Consider the following 21141-nt stretch of genomic DNA (forward strand, 5'->3'; position numbering starts at 1 on the left):
TTGAGAGTAATCCTTTTGCTCTCTCCCTGCACACCCGGTTGGGAAGATAATGCACTAAGTTTCTGGGGAGAAGGGTCTGAGTAGAAAGTCAGAGTAGACAGAGCACCCCACCCGGAGAGAGGTGTCTTCAATGTGTCCTGGTTCAGAGACCCCAAAGTGCCCCTGGCCTCTCACTCCTCTGTAATTCCTGGCAGCAGCATTTCAGGGACCCCTGCCTCCCTCTCCAGCAGGACTCATGTGGAAGAGGAAGGACCAGCACACGTCCCACAAATCATCCCATCTTCCTCCCTTGCCCCAGTCAAAAGGTTTTGTTAAACAAAAGGCTTCATTATCAGTTGAAATCAATTCAATTGAATTGAAATAATTCGATAATTTGAATTATTGCCCTAATATCTGCTTTTCCCCCAAAATAGAGCTGAAGGTATATCCCTCATCTCTTTGATTAAAGGATCTTTCTGATGACCTTTTCAAACAGGAAAAGACTTCCTCTAAGAACCCAGGCTTTGGGAGGAATCAATAAACATGCTCAGCGGTGTGCTTAGTTGCTCAGTCATGCCTGACTCTTTGCAACCCCATGGACTATAGCCTGCCAGGCTCCTTTGTCCATGGAACTCTCCAGGCAAGAATATTGCAGTGGGTTGCCATGCCCTCTACCAGGGGATCTTCTGAACCCAGGTCTCTCTCATTGCAGGCAGATTCTTTACTGTCTGAGCCACCAGGGAAGCCCAAGAATACTAGAGTGGGCAGCCTATCCCTTCTCCAGGGGATCTTCCCTACCCAGGAACTGAACTGGGGTTTCCTGCATTGCAGGCAAGTTCTTTACCAGCTGAGCTACCAGGGAAACCTGAATAAACATATATGTGTGTGTGTGTGTGTATATATATATATATATATATATATATATTTGTTGGAAAGAAATAGAAGAATGAAATATTGTCTCCAAGCTGGCATCCCCACACATTAGTTTTATTTTCATTTGCTTACAATCTGAATTTTCAATGTGCAGTAGCTGACATTAGTCCTGTACTTCATAAACGCTAACTTATAAAAGATGAATTTGTCAAGTAAAAAAACAATTTATAATAATTTGCCCTGAAGTACAAAGATAGATAGACTGTATCAAGGGAAAAGTAGATTTTTGGCCGTAGGGTTTTAATAATTAAATTCACCACAGGTATGAAGATTTATACAAATGTTTTCCTATCCAGCCTGGAGATTCGCTGATATTTTCTGACCGTACACAAAAATAAAACCTTTTATGATCCTTGAATGAGAATCAGTGATCCACAGAATCAAGCATATTAAAGGTGTTCAACGGCTGGTTTTTAAATAAATGAGGGATTGTATGTTACAACCTAATAAGCAGTAGAGTGATAATGTATAATACTAATGCTTGATAAAGTTACACTTTAAGAGTTGGGGTTAAACATGCTTCTGTTACATAAAATTCCAAGGGCTATAAACATCAGGAGAAATGTCTCAGTTTCTACTTCTGCCAGAGAGAAGCGTTGAGAGAAGATGACACATTCAGGTGTATAAACCAACAAATAGGGATCCCACCAGCAAATGATTCCATGCACATCATGAGAAAGAACTGGTACTATCTTATTTTAACAGCAAAATTTCTGTTTGTGCCCATTTGATATTATTCCTGGCTTATTAAAAGGAAGTATTAAAAAGAACCCACCTGCCAATGCAGGAGATGTAAGAGATACAGGCTTGATCCCTGAATTAGGAAGATACCCTGACGGAGGAAATGGCAACCCACTCCAGTATTCACACCTGGAAAATTCCATGAACAAAGAAGCCTGGCAGGCTACAGTCGTGCATGCTAAGTTGCTTCAGTCATGTCTGACTCTTTGATACCCCATGGACTGCAGCCCATCAGGCTCCTCTGTCCATGGGATTCTCCAGGCAAGAGCACTGGAGTGTGTTGCTATTTCCTCTTCCAGGCAATCTTCCCAACCCAGGGATCAAACCCATGTCTCTTACATCTCCTCATTATCAGGCAGGTTCTTTACCACTAGTGCCACCTGGGATGATGCAATCGATGGGGTTGCAAAGAGTTGGATATGACTGAAATGACTTAGCATGCATGCATGCGAGGAAGGAGGAAACCAAATATTCATCAAGCCCCTTCTATGAGCCACTTTGCAAAGTGCTGTTTCATTTAACCTTTCCCATGACTCTGTGAGGCAGTTATGTTTTTCTCCACTTTATAGATGAAGAAACAAAACTAAATGCTTTGTCCAAAGTCACACAGCCAGAAAGTGACAAACAGATTTCTAAGCCTAGGACTTGCAGTCTTAGGACTAAGGATAGTAAATCCAGCTCAGAGCGTGTGTCCTAATTATTACCCCTTTCCTTTGGCATTCTACAAGCTGAACTAGCATTTTACAGTTTAATCAACTATTTAAATTGCCTCTGAGTTGGTAAGAAGGAGCCCTTGTCTTCAGGTTTGAAATGGAATAGGCTGTCTGTTTTTATGTATAATTCAGTGTTGAATATGATTGAGCATAGAATACTCGATATGTACCCCATTCTTTTAGGCCAAACTTGGGGCTTCCTAGATGACTCAGTGGTAAAGAATCTGCCTGCCAATGCAGAAGCAGCAGGAGATGTGGGTTCGATCCCTGGGTCAGGAAGATCCTCTGGAGGAAGAAAAGGTAACCCATTGCAGTATTCTTGCTGGAATCTCATAGTCAGAGGAGCCTGGCGGGCTACACTTCATGGGGTTGGAAAGAGTTGGACACAACTGAGCATGCATGTTACTTAACATTTATATGTATAAATGAAGATCAGCATTCCAAGTATCTTTTGCAAAATAATTTTTTTTCAACTCCCTTTGCCTGGAGAGAATTTACAACCTCGACTTCAACAGTGGCTGTAGCGTACCGAAAGAACATTGGAACAAAGGAGTCAAAATTCATATTGATGCTTATCTGCTCTAAACCCAGATTTTTGATGTAAACACTAAGATTTTATGTAGACTAGTTCATGTGCAACGTACCATCACTTTAAAACACATTCAAACACAGCATTTTCAGAGATAATGAAAATTTTATTAACAAAGAAAATCTACATTATACACACCCTCTCAAAAACAACCACCTCAAACATGTAAGATACACTTTGGTTTCTACTCACTATACCCTCAACGCCAGAAGAACAAAACCACGGCACCAAAGTACAGACCAATATTTTCAAAGGGACTAATTCTTTGAGATAATAAAATACTAGACAATTAGAAGAACCCATCACAGGCTCATTTCAAGGGCTGAGCCACTGACGCTTTCTCCAAATGAATGTTTCCACTGTGAGTCAATATATGTGGCCATCCGCACTTTGTAACACTACCCTCAATACACGTACATCTAAACACACGATCGAGTTCTTTTGAGTACAGTGATAACTGAGTCAGCAAGATTTATAGAAATGTACGGCTACACAGCAACAGTTCAGCGACAGGAGCTAGGAAATGTAAAGGTATGCGTCATGATAGGATGTGATTGGTTTTTCAAGGCAACTCTTAAGTTCATTTCTGATTATGGTTAACTGATCCATCTCTGTCCCTCGGAAACTCCCTTGGATATCCTCTATCCCACCCTTTAGAAGACAGACTTATAAACATAGTCCAGATATATTGCATGCCAGAGAGGAAGTACAAGAAGATGAACTGTATCCTGATGCCCCGGATCCAAATAGAAAACACACACATAATGTGTCTCGCTGTCAGAACACACTGATGCCTGCAGCTGAAAGGTCCCTCAAAAGAGATCTAATGGAGGTTTAACTCAAGGAGGGAAAAAACTTAGGCCTGTTACTTGACTACAGTTTCCAGGGCCTGGTGTAGCTATATTTTTAGGAATGGCTCCAAGGAGCTGCCTACACAAATTTGGATGAAGCAAGGGAGGCACAGATGGTGGTCACGTGAAAGCACAGACCGATCTCGGGTGGGCTTGGTTACAAAGTCTGCACATTTAGGCTGCTGTATTCCTCCTATTTCAAGTGCTGCCAAGTCCTGGCTGTTCCCCCTCTTTTCAAAGTCTTGATTCATTTAATTCCCCTGAAGGAGGTGGGAGAGGAGGAGGATTGCGCAAATTTTACTGTTGCATGGTTTAGAAGAGACAGTCACCATCTTGGCTCCTTGTCAGATTTTAAATGTAACATTTTGCTAAGTGTAAAGCTCTGTATCTGTTCCTTTTCTGTTGCCATTACTGTAACTTCAATATTTGCAAAACACAACCTCAAAATACTTCAAGTTCAGCCCAAAGCAGTTTGTTATTCATGCAACACAATTCTCACATGTATCAATACAGAGTGAGTTTGCAGCACAGAAATCTTCCCTTTCTTTCCTTTAAAATTTTTTTCATTTTATTTTTAATTCTTGAACTGAAGTAATTTTTTTTCTTTCTTTAGGGATTTCAGAATGATTCAGTCACACAATAGCAAAATCCTCATTATATATACAACATATATGTGGTGTGTGCTTAGTCACTCAGTCGTGTCTGACTCTTTGTGACCCCATGGACTGTAGCCCACCAGGCTCCTCTATCCATGGAATTCTCCAGGCAAGAATACTGGACTGGGTTACCATTTCCTTCTCCAAAGAATCTTCCCAACCCTGGGACTGAACCTATGTCTCCTGTGTCTCCTGAATTGGCATGCAGATTCTTTACCACTGAGCCCCCTGGGAAGCCCTACATCATATATACATATATATACATGTCTCCTGATTAGTATCAATTTATCATTATGTCAGTTCTTACTGGTTGCATTATTAAAAAAAAAAAAAAGGAAGCACATAACCTAGAGTTATTCTACCATTTGAAATACCCTGTGAGTTGCTTGTAAAGCATGGAGCACCTTAGTGTTGTGTAGGATTTAATTTTCTGATAGAAAAATTTGTAGTGTTTGCCATAAAAGTTTTTTAAGGTATTCAGAGTGTGCTTCCAAAGATGCTTTATTCATAGTAATTAGCATTAAAGCACTGGTTTCTTATTCTTTGAAAAAGAGCCCACAGAGTATCAATCATTTTCTTTTGTAGGAAACTATCAAAATAAAAAATGGACACAGTTATTGGAACTTTTAAAAACAGGGCACAAAGTATTTTTCAGGTTGTCACCAAGACGCTTGGTGTTGTGTTGATGTAATTTTTGTGCATGATCAAATCTCTGCTCTTGAGTCATCCACTAAGCCCCTAAGTGTGCATTTTTGGCCTAGCTAGTATGTAGGAAGGTCATTTTTAAAGCAAGTCAATACATAAAAAGGTTTTAACATCTGTTAATCAAGTGTTTTATCTGGAGGGCATAAACTCTATTATAATCCTCCAACTAACTTAATATTTCCTGTTTTTAAATATTTATTGTATGTAATAATTGACACTTCTGTCACAATCAATGGAATTATTCAAATGCCTTATAAGGCAAACACAGGAATTAATTTTTAAGGGTAGGATTTAATTATTAGTAAAATATATCTATAGGCAATGTGGAGAAGGAAGCAAATTTAAGCTCAATTATTATCTTGAGTTTCTGCTTTCAACAGAGCAGCCTAATAGAGAAAGTTCTTGGGAAGATTTATGCTACATGAACTTGCATCTGAGCTCCTTCCTTAAAACACTGATATTGTTCCAAATTTAATGATAACAATAATTAGGGAGGAAAGTCTCCCACCATAGCGTACTTGTACTCTTTTAAAGTCAATCACTTCAAAACAAAACAAAACCGAAAACTACCCTCCAAGTCAATGGCCCAGTGTTCAAACAAGGACCTCAAAATATTAGTTTAAGGCTCTAGTTGACTGTGCATACAAATCAACACTAGGATTACATATCAAATAGAGTTCCGTGAATGGAACACATCAGCATTACCCAATCTTCCTCAAAAGTGCTTAGCTGCCAAGAGAGAAACTTTATAAAACATCACAAATGTGCTATTTGTATAAACATTTCCCATTACAAATGCTCTTGTTTTTATTTAAATGAGTATTTTTAACCTGAGCTATTAATAAAAAAATTTTTTCTCCCTTGTAAAGCTTGGCTTTCACAAGGAAGAATCATTGAGCCTCCTCTCTTGTGAGTAATTTCTCCTAATACCGATGGTGCTACGTAAGTACAGCCAGAGCTCATTAAATAGACTTCTGAGCATCATTATAATTAACAATTAGCTAGAAATTAGTTTTAATGATTTGTTTTAGATGACAGAATAGAAGCATAATGTAATTATTTTTAAGCCTTCTACATCAGGGAAGTCCCATTAAGAACATAGCTACCACCAGCTTTCAATTATTGAGAAGCAGACAGTCATCCAAAGCATTCACTAAGTGATCGGCTTACAGACCCAAACTGAGGGAGCAGAGGAGAAAGGCCACCCCAGCCCAGGTGTTTGTAATTATTTAGCGTTTTCACAAAGTCTCTTCCTTTTCTACTCTGCTCTTTTAGGCTGTTTGTATACCTTGGAGACGTCTCTACCAGGGAAAATAGAACAGAGAGAGTCACCCTGGCTGGTCAGTTCTGCCTCCTGCCTTCCTCTGAAGTGCAGTGACAATCATGGCAGGAAGAGTGAGGGGCTGGAGGAAGAGTCTAGAAAATTTAGCAAGTGGGCCTGAAACTGTCCTAATCAAGCTGGACTAACAGGAAAGAAGATTATATAAGCAATAGATACATGAGTATTAAGAATAGACTCCAGACTCTAAGGTAGATCTATACCTTTCTCTGTGTTCTGTGGGTTTTTTTTTTTTTTAACATCTCAAAGTCAATTTAGATCTTAAGAATTTATTTTAAAAAAAAAATACTAAGGAAACCTGAAAAAATGCTCTTTCATTTCCTGAAAAATAGAAAAATATTCATTTAGAATGGTGAATACTGATTATTGTCAAAAGTTTTTCTTCCTTCCTTCTCTTTCTCTTCTTTAAAAAAAAAAAAAAAATCTCAGTTAGTCAGGCTGCTGTTTGCTCTTCTACCTTTGAGCAAGAATGTTAGACCTTTTGCTGCTGACCTTCGGAAGCTGTCCCGGAGCACATCCTGACACCCACATAAAAGACCTGGTACCTGTGTTTCCACATCACAAAGCAGGCCAACAAGCACACCAAGCCACAGACCAAGTTCAGAATCATCTGGATGAGTAGGAACAGTTTGAAAGTGCCAGTGATGCTGGTACAGTCAGTCACATCCCGGTACACAAAGGTCCTGCTGAGGGGCTCGGAGGAGGGCAGTTTGCACTGGCAGGAGTCGAACGCGGTTCCGCAGGTAAACTGTGCGAGCTGGGCATAGTGGTGAGCGGCGAACGCCACGGCCAACACACAGACTGTCAGGCCAAGGGCACTCAGCACAAAGTACAAGAGCTGCAAGAAAGCAGAAGAAAGGCTTTCCAGTTACAGAGAATGCTGGATGACTACCGCCAAAGCTAATACAGAAGACTTCTCTCCTAGGAAGCTCCCCTGCTATCCTCAGAAACGTGGTGCCCAAGACGTGACAATGGCTCCTTATGGACTGTTAGTGAGCCTTCCTGGAACTCTGATGGTCTTTTCATTTGCAGTACAGATGGAGGGTGTTTTCATGAATCAAGCCAACAATTTGAGCTTAATCTGGGGCTGTTTGTGTGTGGGTGTAGCAAGGCAGCTTAGATGAATCCCAAACACAAGAGCCATCCCTGAAGGACAGACTGTGCTTGTTTTGACCTTAACGATTGCTGACATAAAGACTGCAACAACCCTAGGAGCGGAGAACAAGTTTCTGCAATGTAAACACTGTGTTGGCCAAAACTGGCAATGATTGGTCAACTAGCAACATGTGTTAATAAAAAAACAAGAAACTATGTTCAGTGGCTTTTGTATGTGCTGTTACTTCAGTCATGTCTGACTCTTTGCAACCCCATGGACTGTAGCCTGCCAGACTCTTCTGTCCATGGGATTCTCCAGGCAAGAATACTGGAGTGGGTTGCCATTTCCTTCTCCAGGAGATCTGCCTGACCCAGGGATCGAACCTGGGTCTTTTACATCTCCTGCACTGGCAAGCAGGTTCTTTACCACTAGCATCACATGGGAAGATGCTCAATGGAGTGGTTGCCAAACTATGTCCAGGAATGCCAATATCCCCAGTCAGAGGTAGCTGGGGAAAAAAAAAAAAAAAAAAAATATATATATATATATATATCTCCAGAAAGTAGGTTACTCAACGTTAGCTTCATTATCTGGTCACCTGTGGTCCCTCTGGCCCCTTGGTCACCAAGGTTCTAAACACCATTAGCCTGCGTGTTAGCCTTGGAATGGAAAAGTCTGGTGAAAGTTCTAACTCTGCTATTAAAGAACCATGGAATCCCTGAACAACTCAGACATTTACCCTAAACCTGAAATATTTTGATCATGAAATTGTGAATACTTGTTGATGTGACTGCTATATAAATCATTTTATAGAACAAGAAATCTTGTGACTGGACTTCCCTACTGGAATCCTTCCTCTTAATGGTCCAGCCTACTGAGGATCTAGATAAGGAACAGAGTCCCCAGCTGTTGGCACTGGTGTTCTGAACTAAGTTCTTAGTGTAAGAGTTGCACACCTGTAATCAAAAGGTGCTCATAGAGCAGTTCTGGTGAATGTGAACTCCTCAAAGGAAGATCAGGCACATCCAGTCCAGGTTCAGATTAAAGTTGATCTGAGGGAGGGGGAGGGAATCTCATGAGGGAGGGGGATTTATATACATATATATATATATATCTTTAAAAGTGTTAGTTTCTCAGTCATGTCTGACTCTTTGGACTCTTTGTAGCTCTCCAGGTTCCTCTGTCCGTGGAATTGTCCAGGCAAGAGTGTGTGTGTATATATATATAATATTATATAGTATATATTATAACTGATTTCCATTGTATGGCAGAAACCAACACAACATTGTAAAGCAATTATCCTCCAATTAAAAAATTGCTCTGAAAAGATTATGCCCTCCCCCTACCTCCAAGTAAATGCAACTCAAAATAAAAACATACATGTAAGATTATAAAATACATGCACATAAATCCTACAGATAAGTGATTTTCCACACAGGGACAATTTCAAGTCTTAAATATAGAATACTTCCAAATTTATTTTTTCCTTCTTGAATGAGGTATGTGGTATGGTGTGTGTGGGTGTGGGTGTGGGTGTGGGTGTGTGTACTGGGGCTCTGTGCATGGATCTGGTTTGCTTGGAAGCTTCGCTGCAGACACAAGAAGAGAATAGACCCTGGCTAAAGCCACTTGGACGTCACGTGGCTGCAGGAGCAAAGAATGCAGGGGTTCTTTGGATCTTCTCAACAAAATCATCTTAAACACACATTCCCTTTTTCATTTTCAAATCATATGAGGACTGTCACGTATAACCCACGTTTCTTCACATGTGACACAGTTTATGGAAACCTCTATCTCAGGGACCTAACCAGGATAACCTATGCACAACATGTCTATTCTCTCTTGGAGGAAGGGAACCACAAACACACACAGTGGCACTATTTTAATAAAAATTAAGAGGAACTATTTGATTTGTAATATTGAATGGATGGCCTTGGTTCTGCCTATCCCCCAAATTTTCACTGGGCATATTTTCTAGAAAAATAGGCTAAAATGTATAGATTTATTTTGTGGGGTCATTGAGGCAGACTGTATGAAACATTTTGGGTTGTTTTGAAATATTCAGGCTTGACAACTGACTTCAAGCCCTTGATGCCAAGGACCAGACTAAATTGTGCTGGCCACGTGGCCTGTGCCTGCCGCTGGAAGCTGCGTCTCCAGCGCAGACACAGGGGACTGGGAACAAATTGCTCTGGGAACATGGATACAGCAGAGACTCTACCAGCAGAGAAGGCTTAAATTAAAGGGATAATTTCCCACCCGAGAGTCATCCGCTTCTTTAGAAAGCCCCAGCTAGAGTATTCTTTACACCTTTTATTGTCATCAATGGATGGTACTAAGGACGTTTTGTCATAACACACCCACACACACACTCACATATATATCCTTAGAGAATTTCTAGAACAGCCACTGATGCATTATCTTAAAACAATGACAATAATCCCTTATTCTTGATCTGTAAATTAGTCAAATTGTTGCAAAAACATTTTTTTCTCATAACCATAATGAAAATCCATTTGCTGAAATGAGAGTTTTGTCTCTTTTTAAAAGAGAACTTTTTGGCCTAAAGATCAAAAGATTTGCCAAGACATTTACCAAGTGCACAGCAGGGCTGGATGAGGATTACAGGCATGTGCTGGGGAGCCAGACAGCCTGGGTTAGAATCCCCTTAACTATGAACCTTGGGCAAATTAATCAATCCCATGTGTCCCTCAGTTTCTTCATCTAACACTGGCTTCACAGCATTACTCCCAGGATCCAAAGAGTTGATATATGTACAGGGCTTAGAACAGTGACTGGTACGCAGTAGCACTATTCAAGTATGTGTGAAATAAACACATTAGTAGACATGGAAAGAGCTGCCTGTTCTCAGGACTTTTAGGATATCAATCCTACTGACTTTGTCTTCTGTGTCATGTGAGAGTAACAACACATACTTGGCTTGTATAAAAGATGTAAATATTTACACAAATACAGAGAGATTACTCAGTTTTAACCGAGTATCTTAAATATGCTAAAAGCCTCAAGAGCACCAATGAAAGCCATGCCGCTCCGCTCCTTTAAATACGAATACATTTTCATTGGTGCACTAGCTCACACATGGTGAGTCTGCTTCTCCCACTGCAGAAAAGCATCGGGCCAAGTAAACAAGAGTGAGCCACAGTATCAAGTTTCTTCTCCATTTCAAGACATAAATATAGACTTGATCGGCCAAAGCCTATGGGCCACTTCTGCAGCGTTATAGCATTTTTCCTTCGCGGCTTTCAACTCAGCCGACAGCAACAAGCTTCTGAGTCAGAATCTGTAATTTAAAATCAAGTGGCTGGTTTTACCTACAAGGCACAAATAAACTATCAATGAAAGTGTTTACGATGACCTTGGGAATGCCAGCGAATATATCTTGCTAGCAACGCGGCTCCAGCCTCATCTGTCTTGCCGGTAACACGCCGGCGGCCGGCGCAGGACAGCGGGCGGAGGCGGGCGCCCCCTGCACTTACGTAACCACGGCCCCGCGCTCGCCGCCTCTAATTGGTACCCGGCCGCCGCTTCAGCGTTCAGTTACTTCGGGAGGAGGGCGGTTCGGCTTCAATTTAATTATCTTCTCGATGGCAGGCAGGGTAAGGCCCCTCTGCTCCTCGATGGGCAGGGGGAAGCGGCGGCAGCCAGGGGGCCTCCCGGAGGGCGGTGGGTACTGGGCCATTGCGCCTCCAATATCCCCGTAGGAGAATGTGCCTCCCGAGTGTTTCCACAAGCACATGAACCAGACACGATTCTGAAAACCATAAAGGTGAGCCCCGAGAAGATAGAGCCACGAGAATAGGCAGGAGGCCCAATCCGCGGCCAGATGGCCCCTCAAGCCCAGGAGCAGAATCCAGGGAGAAGAATGCAAGGATGCTTACGGCGGGGAGTTGGGGGGTAGGGTGTGTGTGTGGGTGGGTGTTTTGGCCATCTGGGCCTTCAACACAAGGAAACAAATTCTCTCCAAAGTAATAAATGTGTGTGTGTGTGTGTGTGTGTGTGTGTGTGTGTGTGTTGGCCATCTGGGCGTTCAACACAAGGAAACAAATTCTCTCCAAAGTAATAAAATGGTTTTGCTAGTAAGAAACACCACAGGAAGGTGCGTTTCATCCCCTCTCCTTTAAACGATGAGAAAGAAGCACAAGGGTAGAGTGGCTGTAACCTGTCTTGACTTTGGAAAACCGGGAGATTGACTGAAGCTCATTTTCGACCTGAAGATAATATAGCGGGCACCTTAGAGAGCTGGAAACTAGCATCACGAAAGGTCACATTCAGGAGAAGAGAAAGTGTTTCTGTATTTCTCAATGTCTATCACAGGTGGGGGAAAAAAAAAGATAGCTAATGAGATCTTCCTAGTGGGGACCTCTCAACCTGGCTGACATTAGCAATGCCTTTTTTATTTATTTGTCCTTACACCTTAAGTGAAGACGTTAGGCTTTAGGGGCCTCTTTGAAGATGATGCTGTTGCCTCTACTGCCTCCTGGGATCTTGGGGGAGAGGGAGAGGGAGATGAGGGCGGTTCACAGAAATTGATGAACCTAGCTTAGAGCCCTTTTAACCTCATGAACGAAGTTCACATGGTTTAACATATCATTTCTTACTAGGCTCTCTGGCTTTGAAAAAAAACATTACTAAGCCTTGCAGTTTATTCAGACTTCTACTCAAAAAGTAAACAGGGATGATGTCTGCTTAGTCTGGACTTTTTAAGGAACACCCTCAGACAGAAAAAGTAAAATTTCCAAGTGAGGCATATCCACCAAAATTCTAACTCTATCAATTTTTAAAATAGCATCCATTCAATTTTTAAATTAGATAAGTTACATCTAACTATTGGAGAACACCTCAAAATTGAATAGAAAAACCTACCAGAATGTATCTATAATCCCACCACTCAGAGAAACTATTTTTTTCTCTGTACATAAGAACTATTTTATTTTTGTATGATCATACCATATATTTTGTGTAGCCAGTTTTTTTGCTAGTCAAAATAATTTGAGTATTTCTTCACTAGTTGATCTTTTACAGTGACTTAAATATATACATATATGTATGTATCAGCACACTGCTTTTTATGTCAAGATACTAGAATACACTGACATCTTATTTTCTTCATTTTTGTAATTTCCAAATGATATAGTTAACTTACTCTTATGCCTTATGCTTTCTTATTTTAGTGAACTAAAGAGTATCCAGTTTTTGTGTGTTTTCTTGTAGAAGAAAAGTAAACAATGTGAGTGGATCCCCCCCCCCCAAAAAAAAAACCACCACTAACATTACAGAAAGCTTTTTGTTCTCTGCTGCAGGAGTCGAAAGAGAATGTAGGAATTGAATTTCTACTAACTCTGATGGCTGAGTGGGGTGTTTATCTCCCTAAACTCTGAAAGGGTGTGTCTGTGTTTCCCTTTGGAGCAGATTCTACTGTGCCGTGAAAATGCTGTGTACTTGAATTGGCTCCAACCAAATGCACCGTCTCTAACAGGAAAAAGACACACACAGGAGAGACACACACACTTGCTACACCAAGCATATCCCAATCTCCCACCTTTGCTCCAGACTCTTGGCACAGATCATTTGGGTGCACACAATATATTTTTCTCTGTCTCAGTGATCCCACCTACAAGGGGAAATGCCCTTAGACTGCTTTGTTATTAAAGCATTCTAAAAAAAAAGGCCCAACATAGGAAAGTGGGCACTGACCTAAGACACCTTTTCCTTAGCCAAGTGTTTTGTTGAACTGACAAATTTTCGATATTCCTTTTAAGGGCATTGGAGGACAGACTTCATATGCTCCATGCAAATCCAGTTCAAGGAAATTAAGACTTACCAAAAAAAAAAAAAAATCTGCGTTACCTCTGGGGGCTGGATGAATGCCCTCCTAAAACATTTTTTGGCCTGTCTAAAAATCCAATTTCTAGAATAGTCAGATATGCAACCCCTTAAAAAGTCCTCCAATTTTGTACTCATGTTTCTTTCTCTGTGACGATAAAAGAGAAAGAAAAATGACAACTTACTTTCATGGCAAACTGGATACATGTCCGTTCGTCAACTTGATAGGAGACACAAAGCATAAACAAACCGAGATAGGCCACTAAGCAGACCTGCAACCAAGAACAAGGATGAAAGGATGTTATCAGGGCAAGCTTCCTAATGACATCAATCTCTGTGTCTTTCACCAGTAACATCCTTGTTATCAAGGTGTTCATTTCATTTGCTTATCTTTATGGGATATTTTTCCTCAGCTTGGAACGGAGTTTTAAAAGTAGGAAAGTCCATTTATTTCAATTTAGCCAGTATTTATGAAGTCCTTTTGATGTGCCAGGTGCTATGCAAGGTCCTTCAGTGCATGCGATGATGAACAAAACTTCCTCAACCTCAGTAACTGTATAGTCCAGGCCAGGCGACAATAAGTGCACACACTATTCTAAGGCAGGGCATTCTGTGTCAAATGCTATTCAGAGGAGTACAAAAAGAGGAAAAAAAAAAAAACATTGAGTTGGGCAATTAAAAAAGCCTTTGCTAAAGAGGTGGATTTGAAATGGTTCTTGAAAGGGATGACGATAATAGGAATGATCACTAACTGTCACTGGATACTTACTTTGTGGCTGGGGCTCTTCTAAGAGTTTTGTGTGGATTTCTTCATGTAATCAGGACAAAACTCTATGAAGTAGGTGCTATTATGATCCCTGTATTATAAATGAGGGAACAGAAGCACAAAGCTAGTAAGTGCTGGAACCAGACCTTAAATCAGGTAGCTTGGGTGAATCAGTATGGGCAACAGCACAGATATAGGAGTGTGTGTGGAAAGAAGGGTGAACATGTATCCACAGTGGAAATAACACAGTATAGAGCAGGAAAGTTAGGTGGTGAGGTAGACCTGATTTAGCAAAGAGTGGGGCTCCCTTGAGCACTTTTGATCAGGGGAATGACGTTTTTCAAGACATGGTTCAGGAAAATGAGCAGTGGGTGTTGGGTGGCTTGGCGGTGAAAACATCAGAATCTTGTTTTACTAATCTAAAAGCAGGATTAATCCATCCAGTGGGCCAGAGCTCAGAGGGTGGTGGACAAAGTCAGAGAAAGAGGTGAGAGGAAAGGTGAAGTAAAAGTAAAATCTGTACATCTTGACTATTGTGTGACTGATGGGTGGACAATGGAATGGGAGAAATAGAAAGCTATCTTCAAGCTCTTGAGTGTTAGTGACCGAAAAAGCGGAGCTGCGCCTGACAGAAAGAAGGCTTCAAGAGGAATGGCAGCTTATAAAACATAATCAATGTTTAAAACAATTTTTAAAATCAAAGCACAGTTAATTTATAATGTTGTGTTAGCTTCAGGTGTACAGCAAGGTGATTCAGATACACACACACACGCATATATATATATATTTCTTTTTTAGGTTCTTTTCTACTATAGGTTATTATAAGACATTGAATATAGTTCTTTGTGCTATACAGTTGGTCCTTGTTGTTTATCGATTTTATATATAGTATTTATCTGCTAACCCCAAACTCCTAATTTATCTCCCTCCTCAGACAGTAAAGAATCTGCCTGCAATGCGGGAGACCCAGGTGCAATCCCTGAGTCAGGAAGATCCCCTGGAGAAGGAAATGGCAACCCACTCCAGTATTCTTGCCTGGAAAATCCCATGGGCAAAGAAACTTGGCAGGCTACCGTTCATGGGGTCACAAAGAGTCGGACATGACTGAGCAAGTAACACTTTCACTATATATATATATATATATATATATATATATATACACACACACACATATATATACCTTTTTAAGGTTCTTTTCCATTATAGGTTATTACAAGATACTGTATATAGTTCCCTGTGCTATACAGTAGGTCTTTATTGTTTATCTGTTTTATATATAGCAGTTTGTATCTGCTAATCCCAAACTCCGAGTTTATCTCCCCCTCCACCCCCACTATCCCCTCTGGTAACTGTAAATTTGTTTTCTGTATCTGTGAATTTATTTCTGATTTGTAAATAAGGTCATTTATATCATTTCTTAAGAGCCCATATATAAGTGATATCACACGATATTTTGCTTTTTCTGACTTCACTTATCTCTAGGTCCATCCATTTGTTGCAAATGGCATTATTTTCTTTGTTTCTATAGCTGAATAATGTTCTGGAGAAGAGACTAGTTTGAAAAGGTATGAACTTCAGAGTTCACTGCAGCATTATTTACAGTGGCCAAGACACAGAAGCAACCTTGTGTCCATCAGCAGGTGAGTGGATGAAGACATGGCACATTAAACGCGTGTGGACAGTGCTCAGTTGTGTCCGACTCTCTGCGACTCCGCGGACCAGCCAGGCTCCACTGTCCATGTAATTTTCCAGGCAAGAAGACTGGAGTGGATTGCCATTTCCTACTCCAGGGGCTCTTCCCGATCCAAGGATCCAAACCACATCTCTTGTGTCTCCTGCACTGGCAGCAGATTCTTTACCACTGTGCCACCTGGGCTTCCCGACAGGAAACATGCTTGATCTGATTTCCTTTTTAGTGCATTAGAGTTTCTTAAACTCTGATTGACAGTTTCTAATCAGAGCATACCTATTTACACTCAACTTTGGAAACCTTAAAATGTTGCTAAGTTCTACTTTAGGATGGAAAACATAAGCAACCAAACTGCGTTTTCTGATAAGCACAGTTTTCCTAGAGACAAAGTTGGAAGTGTGGCTGAGAGTCGCCCAGCAAGTCATCGAATGGCTGGTTTGGCGATATCATAACTCCTACCCCCCAGGGCCAGCTTTGAACCTCAGACCATCTCTGCTAGAGCAGTAGATCTATTTATTTACAAAGCCCACATAGCATGTTAAGGTAGAACCTCTATTCCATTCTCCCTTTGATGACAAAATCAGTAAGTATCTTGTGCCCTCACAGCTTCCCAAGTTGAGAGTTGGTCAGGTTTCCACTGGGCTGTGAAGCCAAAGCCAAGTCTTCTTTGAGTGCAAGCTGTTTTCAGGGTTTTCTGCCACCAGGACAGGCTGATGGTTAAAGAACATAGATGACATGTCTGGTGGAGAGACAAGAATGTGGGTTGGAGAGGTTTGGGTAGAAAATATAGCAGATAGAACCCAGAAAGGCAGCTTTTCAGCAGAGCATTGACAAATGTGGAGGTAATGATACAGAAATTATTCGTGTAGTCCACAATGTGGCTGTATTTTCAAGTGAGGCATGAAATTATTTTTCAAAGTTTGTTTTAAAAATATATCTAGGGAGGGAGATTCAAGAGAGAGGGAACATACGTACATCTACGGCTAATTCATGTTGATGTGTGGCAGAAATCAAACCAATATTATAAAGCAATTATCCTTCCATTAAAAATAAATATTTTTTAAATGTATAAATATATCTAATTGAAGTGTAAATTTGATAAGGCTTATAGGGGCTTACTATGTATTTTTCAAATTAAGAATCTACAGAACTGAAACAATGGAAGAAAGACCTTTTTTTGTTTATTGGCCACAAGCCCAGTGGAGACTTTTAAACTTGCTTCCGTGGGGACTGTCAGACCCTAAGCACATGTCTGGGGTCCTTTGTTAACATCTGTCCACAGGTGCACAGAGTCAGGCTCTCTCCCACGTAACTGCTTTTGTCCCTAGGGGCTGCTGGGAAGTTGGCAACTGCCAAGACTCTCCCCTTTGTCTTTAGGAGAGACACGTTCCAACAATCAAGCCTAACTGACCAGTATCTTAAAAATCTAACTCTGCCTTCCTTGCACAATTTTTTTGACTTCAGTAATATCTACTTCTGTGAAGCCTTAATTTAGCTTGTTTCCAGCAAGAAGTACCACAGGAACATATACTCTTAGAGTATTTCATTTAGTCATTAGATAGAAGTTTTTTATTTTTTTTTGAGGCCAGACTTTTTTCAACATCTCCAGGAACGGAGTGATAAGAAAAAGTTTCAGCCTTCAAGGAGCTCTCAGTCCAGTGGGGAAAGAGAGTGCAGTTACAATACCATGTAAGTACTAGACTGTGTCTGCTGTAATACATGGAAGGGGTGATTAATCTGAAGGTAACTTGAAGAAACTTAGATGGATTTTAAAAGGTAAGCAGAAATCAAGCAGAAGGATGTGAGGAAGAGTAGAGAGAGTACTAGCAGGTATAAAAGCATGGAGAAACGCACAGTAAACATCCTCTCCCGTAGTTCCGGCGCAGAGGATGGAAGAAAAAAAAGCAAAAGATGAGCCTGCAGAGATGGACAGGAAATAGGTCACAAAGGACTCATTTCAGTCTAGGACATTTGAAGCAAAGGAGTTATGTGATTGACTTTGCCTTTTAGAATGGTCTTTCTGGCTGTGAAGCATGGATTAGGGGAGGAAGACCAGCTAGAAAGTTGTTCTTATCTACAGAGAAATGGAGTGTGCCTGAGCAGGTAACTGAGAGAAATAGGTGTGTCTGAGTGATGTGAAGGAAGCGGATTTAGGGCTCTGAGAACTAATTATATGTGAGGGCTGAAGGAGAGGGAGGGATCCGTGAGATGCTCAGTTACTGCCATGAGGTGCCAGGTGGATGGAGTTCGCATTTAATAAGTCACATTTAATAAGAGGAAAAGCAGAATGGGAACTGAAATCAGTGAAGCCCACATGAACTCAGAGGTCAGTCACATGGCCCTAGAACTCAGAAAGAGGTCTGAGCTGAAGATAAGCCCTTGAGGCAATGGAAACCATCAGAAATGCTGTTTCACCCAGAGACAGTCTAAGGAAAACAAAAAGAGCCAAAGAAGTTACCCAGTTATGAAGAACCTTTGGATAGTTTGAACAGAAAGCGCCTAAATACACTTCTTAACTTTGGTTGTACCCCATGACATGTCTAAATACTATGAAAATGATCATCCTTTTGGATTTTTAAAAGTTTCAGCTCCTATATCTTGCTGCTGCTACTGCTGCTGCTGCTAAGTCGCTTCAGTCGTGTCTGACTCTGTGCAACCCCATAGACAGCAGCCCACCAGGCTCCCCCGTCCCTGGGATTCTCCAGGCAAGATCACTGGAGTGGGTTGCCATTTCCTTTCCCAATGCATGCAAGTGAAAAGTGAAAGTGAAGTCACTCAGTCGTGTCCGACTCTTGGTGATCCCATGGACTGCAGCCCACCAGGCTCCTCCATCCATGGGATTTTCCAGGCAAGTGTACTGGAGTGGGGTGCCATTGCCTTCTCTGGCTTCTATATCCTAGTATAGGTTATTTACTATAAAGCCTGGATCGATCCAACATATTTTAACTTCTTGGCTTGATTGGTTCTGGAAGGAGAGTGAGGGAGTTCATTTTCTCACCTACAGCTCTGCATATTAGAACAATACTTTTTTTTAATGTTTGTCCAAATTGTTTTAGATAAATGTTAAAACACAAAATGTTATAGATACAATTGAAACCATTATTACACTCCCAGTCCCAAAGATGAACACTCTCCTGAGGTTGATCTGCAACTTCCCTAATAATTTTTCCCATTACCCTCAATTACATACATCTCCATAACTAAACATAGTATCATATTGTTTCTTAAATTTGTGTAAGTCTCACCATACTACAGTATGCTTTTGTAACTTGCTTTTAAATTTATTTATTTTTAATTTAAGGATAATTGCTTCACAGTATTATGTTGGTTTCTACCAAACATCAGTATGAATCAGTCATAGAGAACAATACTTCTTTATCAGAGAGTTTATTGGAATTTAGAATGCAAGCACCTTATAGATAAGTAGTATTTATTGAATTGTTCAGTCGCCAAGTTGTGTCCGACTCTTTGTGACCCCGTAGACTGCAGTACTCCAGGCTTCCCTGTCCTTCACTATCTCCTGGAGTTAGGACCTGGCACCGACTGGAGAGGAATCCCGAGAGGCCCCTTGCAACTCGCATGGCGACTTGCCTTTCCTGAGGCCACATGAGCGGGTCCCTGAGGTCCCCATCGTAACTCGAGAGGAACCTGCCGCAACTGGAGAAAAACCAGGAGGTTCTCCCCTCCAGGCGAGATGAGGCCCTTTTCCACTGCGGCGTCTCGAGGGAAATCACACCTTCCCTCTTGAACTTCAAAAGGGTCCTTCACACCCTTGCTGCAACACAAGAAGTTCCCTGACATACCCGTCTCCACTCGAGTGGAACACCGAGTGTCCCGCCAAACTCAAGAGGAGCCCGGTTTCACCCCCCTCTGCGTTGGATACTATCTAACCATCTTATCCCCCACCGCCCTCTTCTCCTTTTAGCTTCAATCTTTCCCAGCATCAGGGTCTTTCCTAATGAGTTGGCTCTTCCCAAGGTAGCCAACGTATTGGAGCTTCAGCATCAGTCCTTCCAGTGAATATTCAGGGTTGATTTCCTTTAGGATTTATTGAATAGTTAAAGCTGAAGGCTTTATGACCACAGGGAGCAAAGCAGATTTCTCATACCAGACCAAGAGTCTTGTTTCCTGAGCCAGCAGGACCTGGGCATGCCAGGAAGACAGGGTGTTCTGGCTTCCCCAGGCGGGAAAGAGAAAGTTCTTGATCATGAGCAGTGACACTCGCCAGGCCTCTCTGGAACAACAGTCTTGGATTCTGAGCAAGGGCTTCCATTAGATACGGGGAGGTGAAGCCATGGAACAGGAAAAAGGCAGTTATGTAAGATTTTCAAGAAGGCGTCCATTGGACCAGGGGCAGACAGGTGGAATCACTGGACAAAATCAGACAGGACCTGGGTGGCAATGAGGAAACTAGTGCTGAGGGGTCAGCCTCGAAGAGCTTGTCAAGGTCTAGTTCATATACAGATGGATAATTACGTTGATAGCAAAAGCTTGAAAGAAGCTTTTAATGAATAAAGAAAAAAGCCATCATTTAAAACCTATTCTTGGATGCGTATTTCTGCAGTCTGTTTAGCAAGAAGAGAAAACCTAAGTCCTGAATTTCACATTCTAAAGAGCTTCTTTGTCTGCTCAGAGTGAAGACTGCATCATCTGAATCTTAAATCCATGTCCTGAGTCTCGTCACTCTTGTCTTTATTTGTGTTATTTGGCCTATTGTACCTGCAGTGGTTCATTTTGAGGGTGGGTTTATTATGAATAAAGAGTGAATGTTGCACCCAGGGTCTTGCAGATTTACCTACATATCATTTTTTCCCCTTTTCATTCTGACATAGCAAGAAGGTATCACCCTAAAACATTTTGTGAGAATTATTGGTATTTACTTTGCTCTGTGTCATATTTATATTCTGGTCTTGTGACATTCACACAACCTCCAATTTATTTGTTTTCTTCTTTTTTGTTGTCGACAGAGCTGCCTGACAGGGCTATCTGGGGAATATAACCTCCCCTGTCAAATGCCTTTCAAGGTTTCTCTCCTCCTTTCATCCTCCCTTTCATTTGTGTACCTGAAATGTGATTCTATTTCTGTAAGTTAATCAGCGTTCACCCTTGTATTTAAAGTACTTTAATTCAGTCAATAGAGTAACAAAATGAACTCTCTTCTCATGTTTGCACAGCCAAGATGATCAACAAGAGATGGAGCAGAACTATAAATGTTTCTCTGGATATTTCTTAAGAGAAT

General features: G+C 41.2%; 1 protein-coding gene across 1 annotated transcript in view; it reads right to left on the minus strand.

Annotated features, from left to right (window-relative positions):
- SSPN (sarcospan) overlaps nucleotides 3041–21141 on the minus strand; it is a 44358-nt gene continuing 26257 nt past the window's right edge. Inside the window, exons 2-3 of the mRNA XM_018048382.1 lie at nucleotides 13632–13718; nucleotides 3041–7344 (exon numbers count right to left, since the gene is read on the minus strand). Coding sequence (XP_017903871.1) covers nucleotides 6979–7344; nucleotides 13632–13718 — 453 coding nt within the window. The 3' untranslated portion in view covers nucleotides 3041–6978. The remainder of the gene's footprint in view (nucleotides 7345–13631; nucleotides 13719–21141) is intronic.

The sequence above is a fragment of the Capra hircus genome, chromosome 5, assembly GCF_001704415.2.
Source record: "Capra hircus breed San Clemente chromosome 5, ASM170441v1, whole genome shotgun sequence".
Classification (NCBI taxonomy): domain Eukaryota; kingdom Metazoa; phylum Chordata; class Mammalia; order Artiodactyla; family Bovidae; genus Capra; species Capra hircus.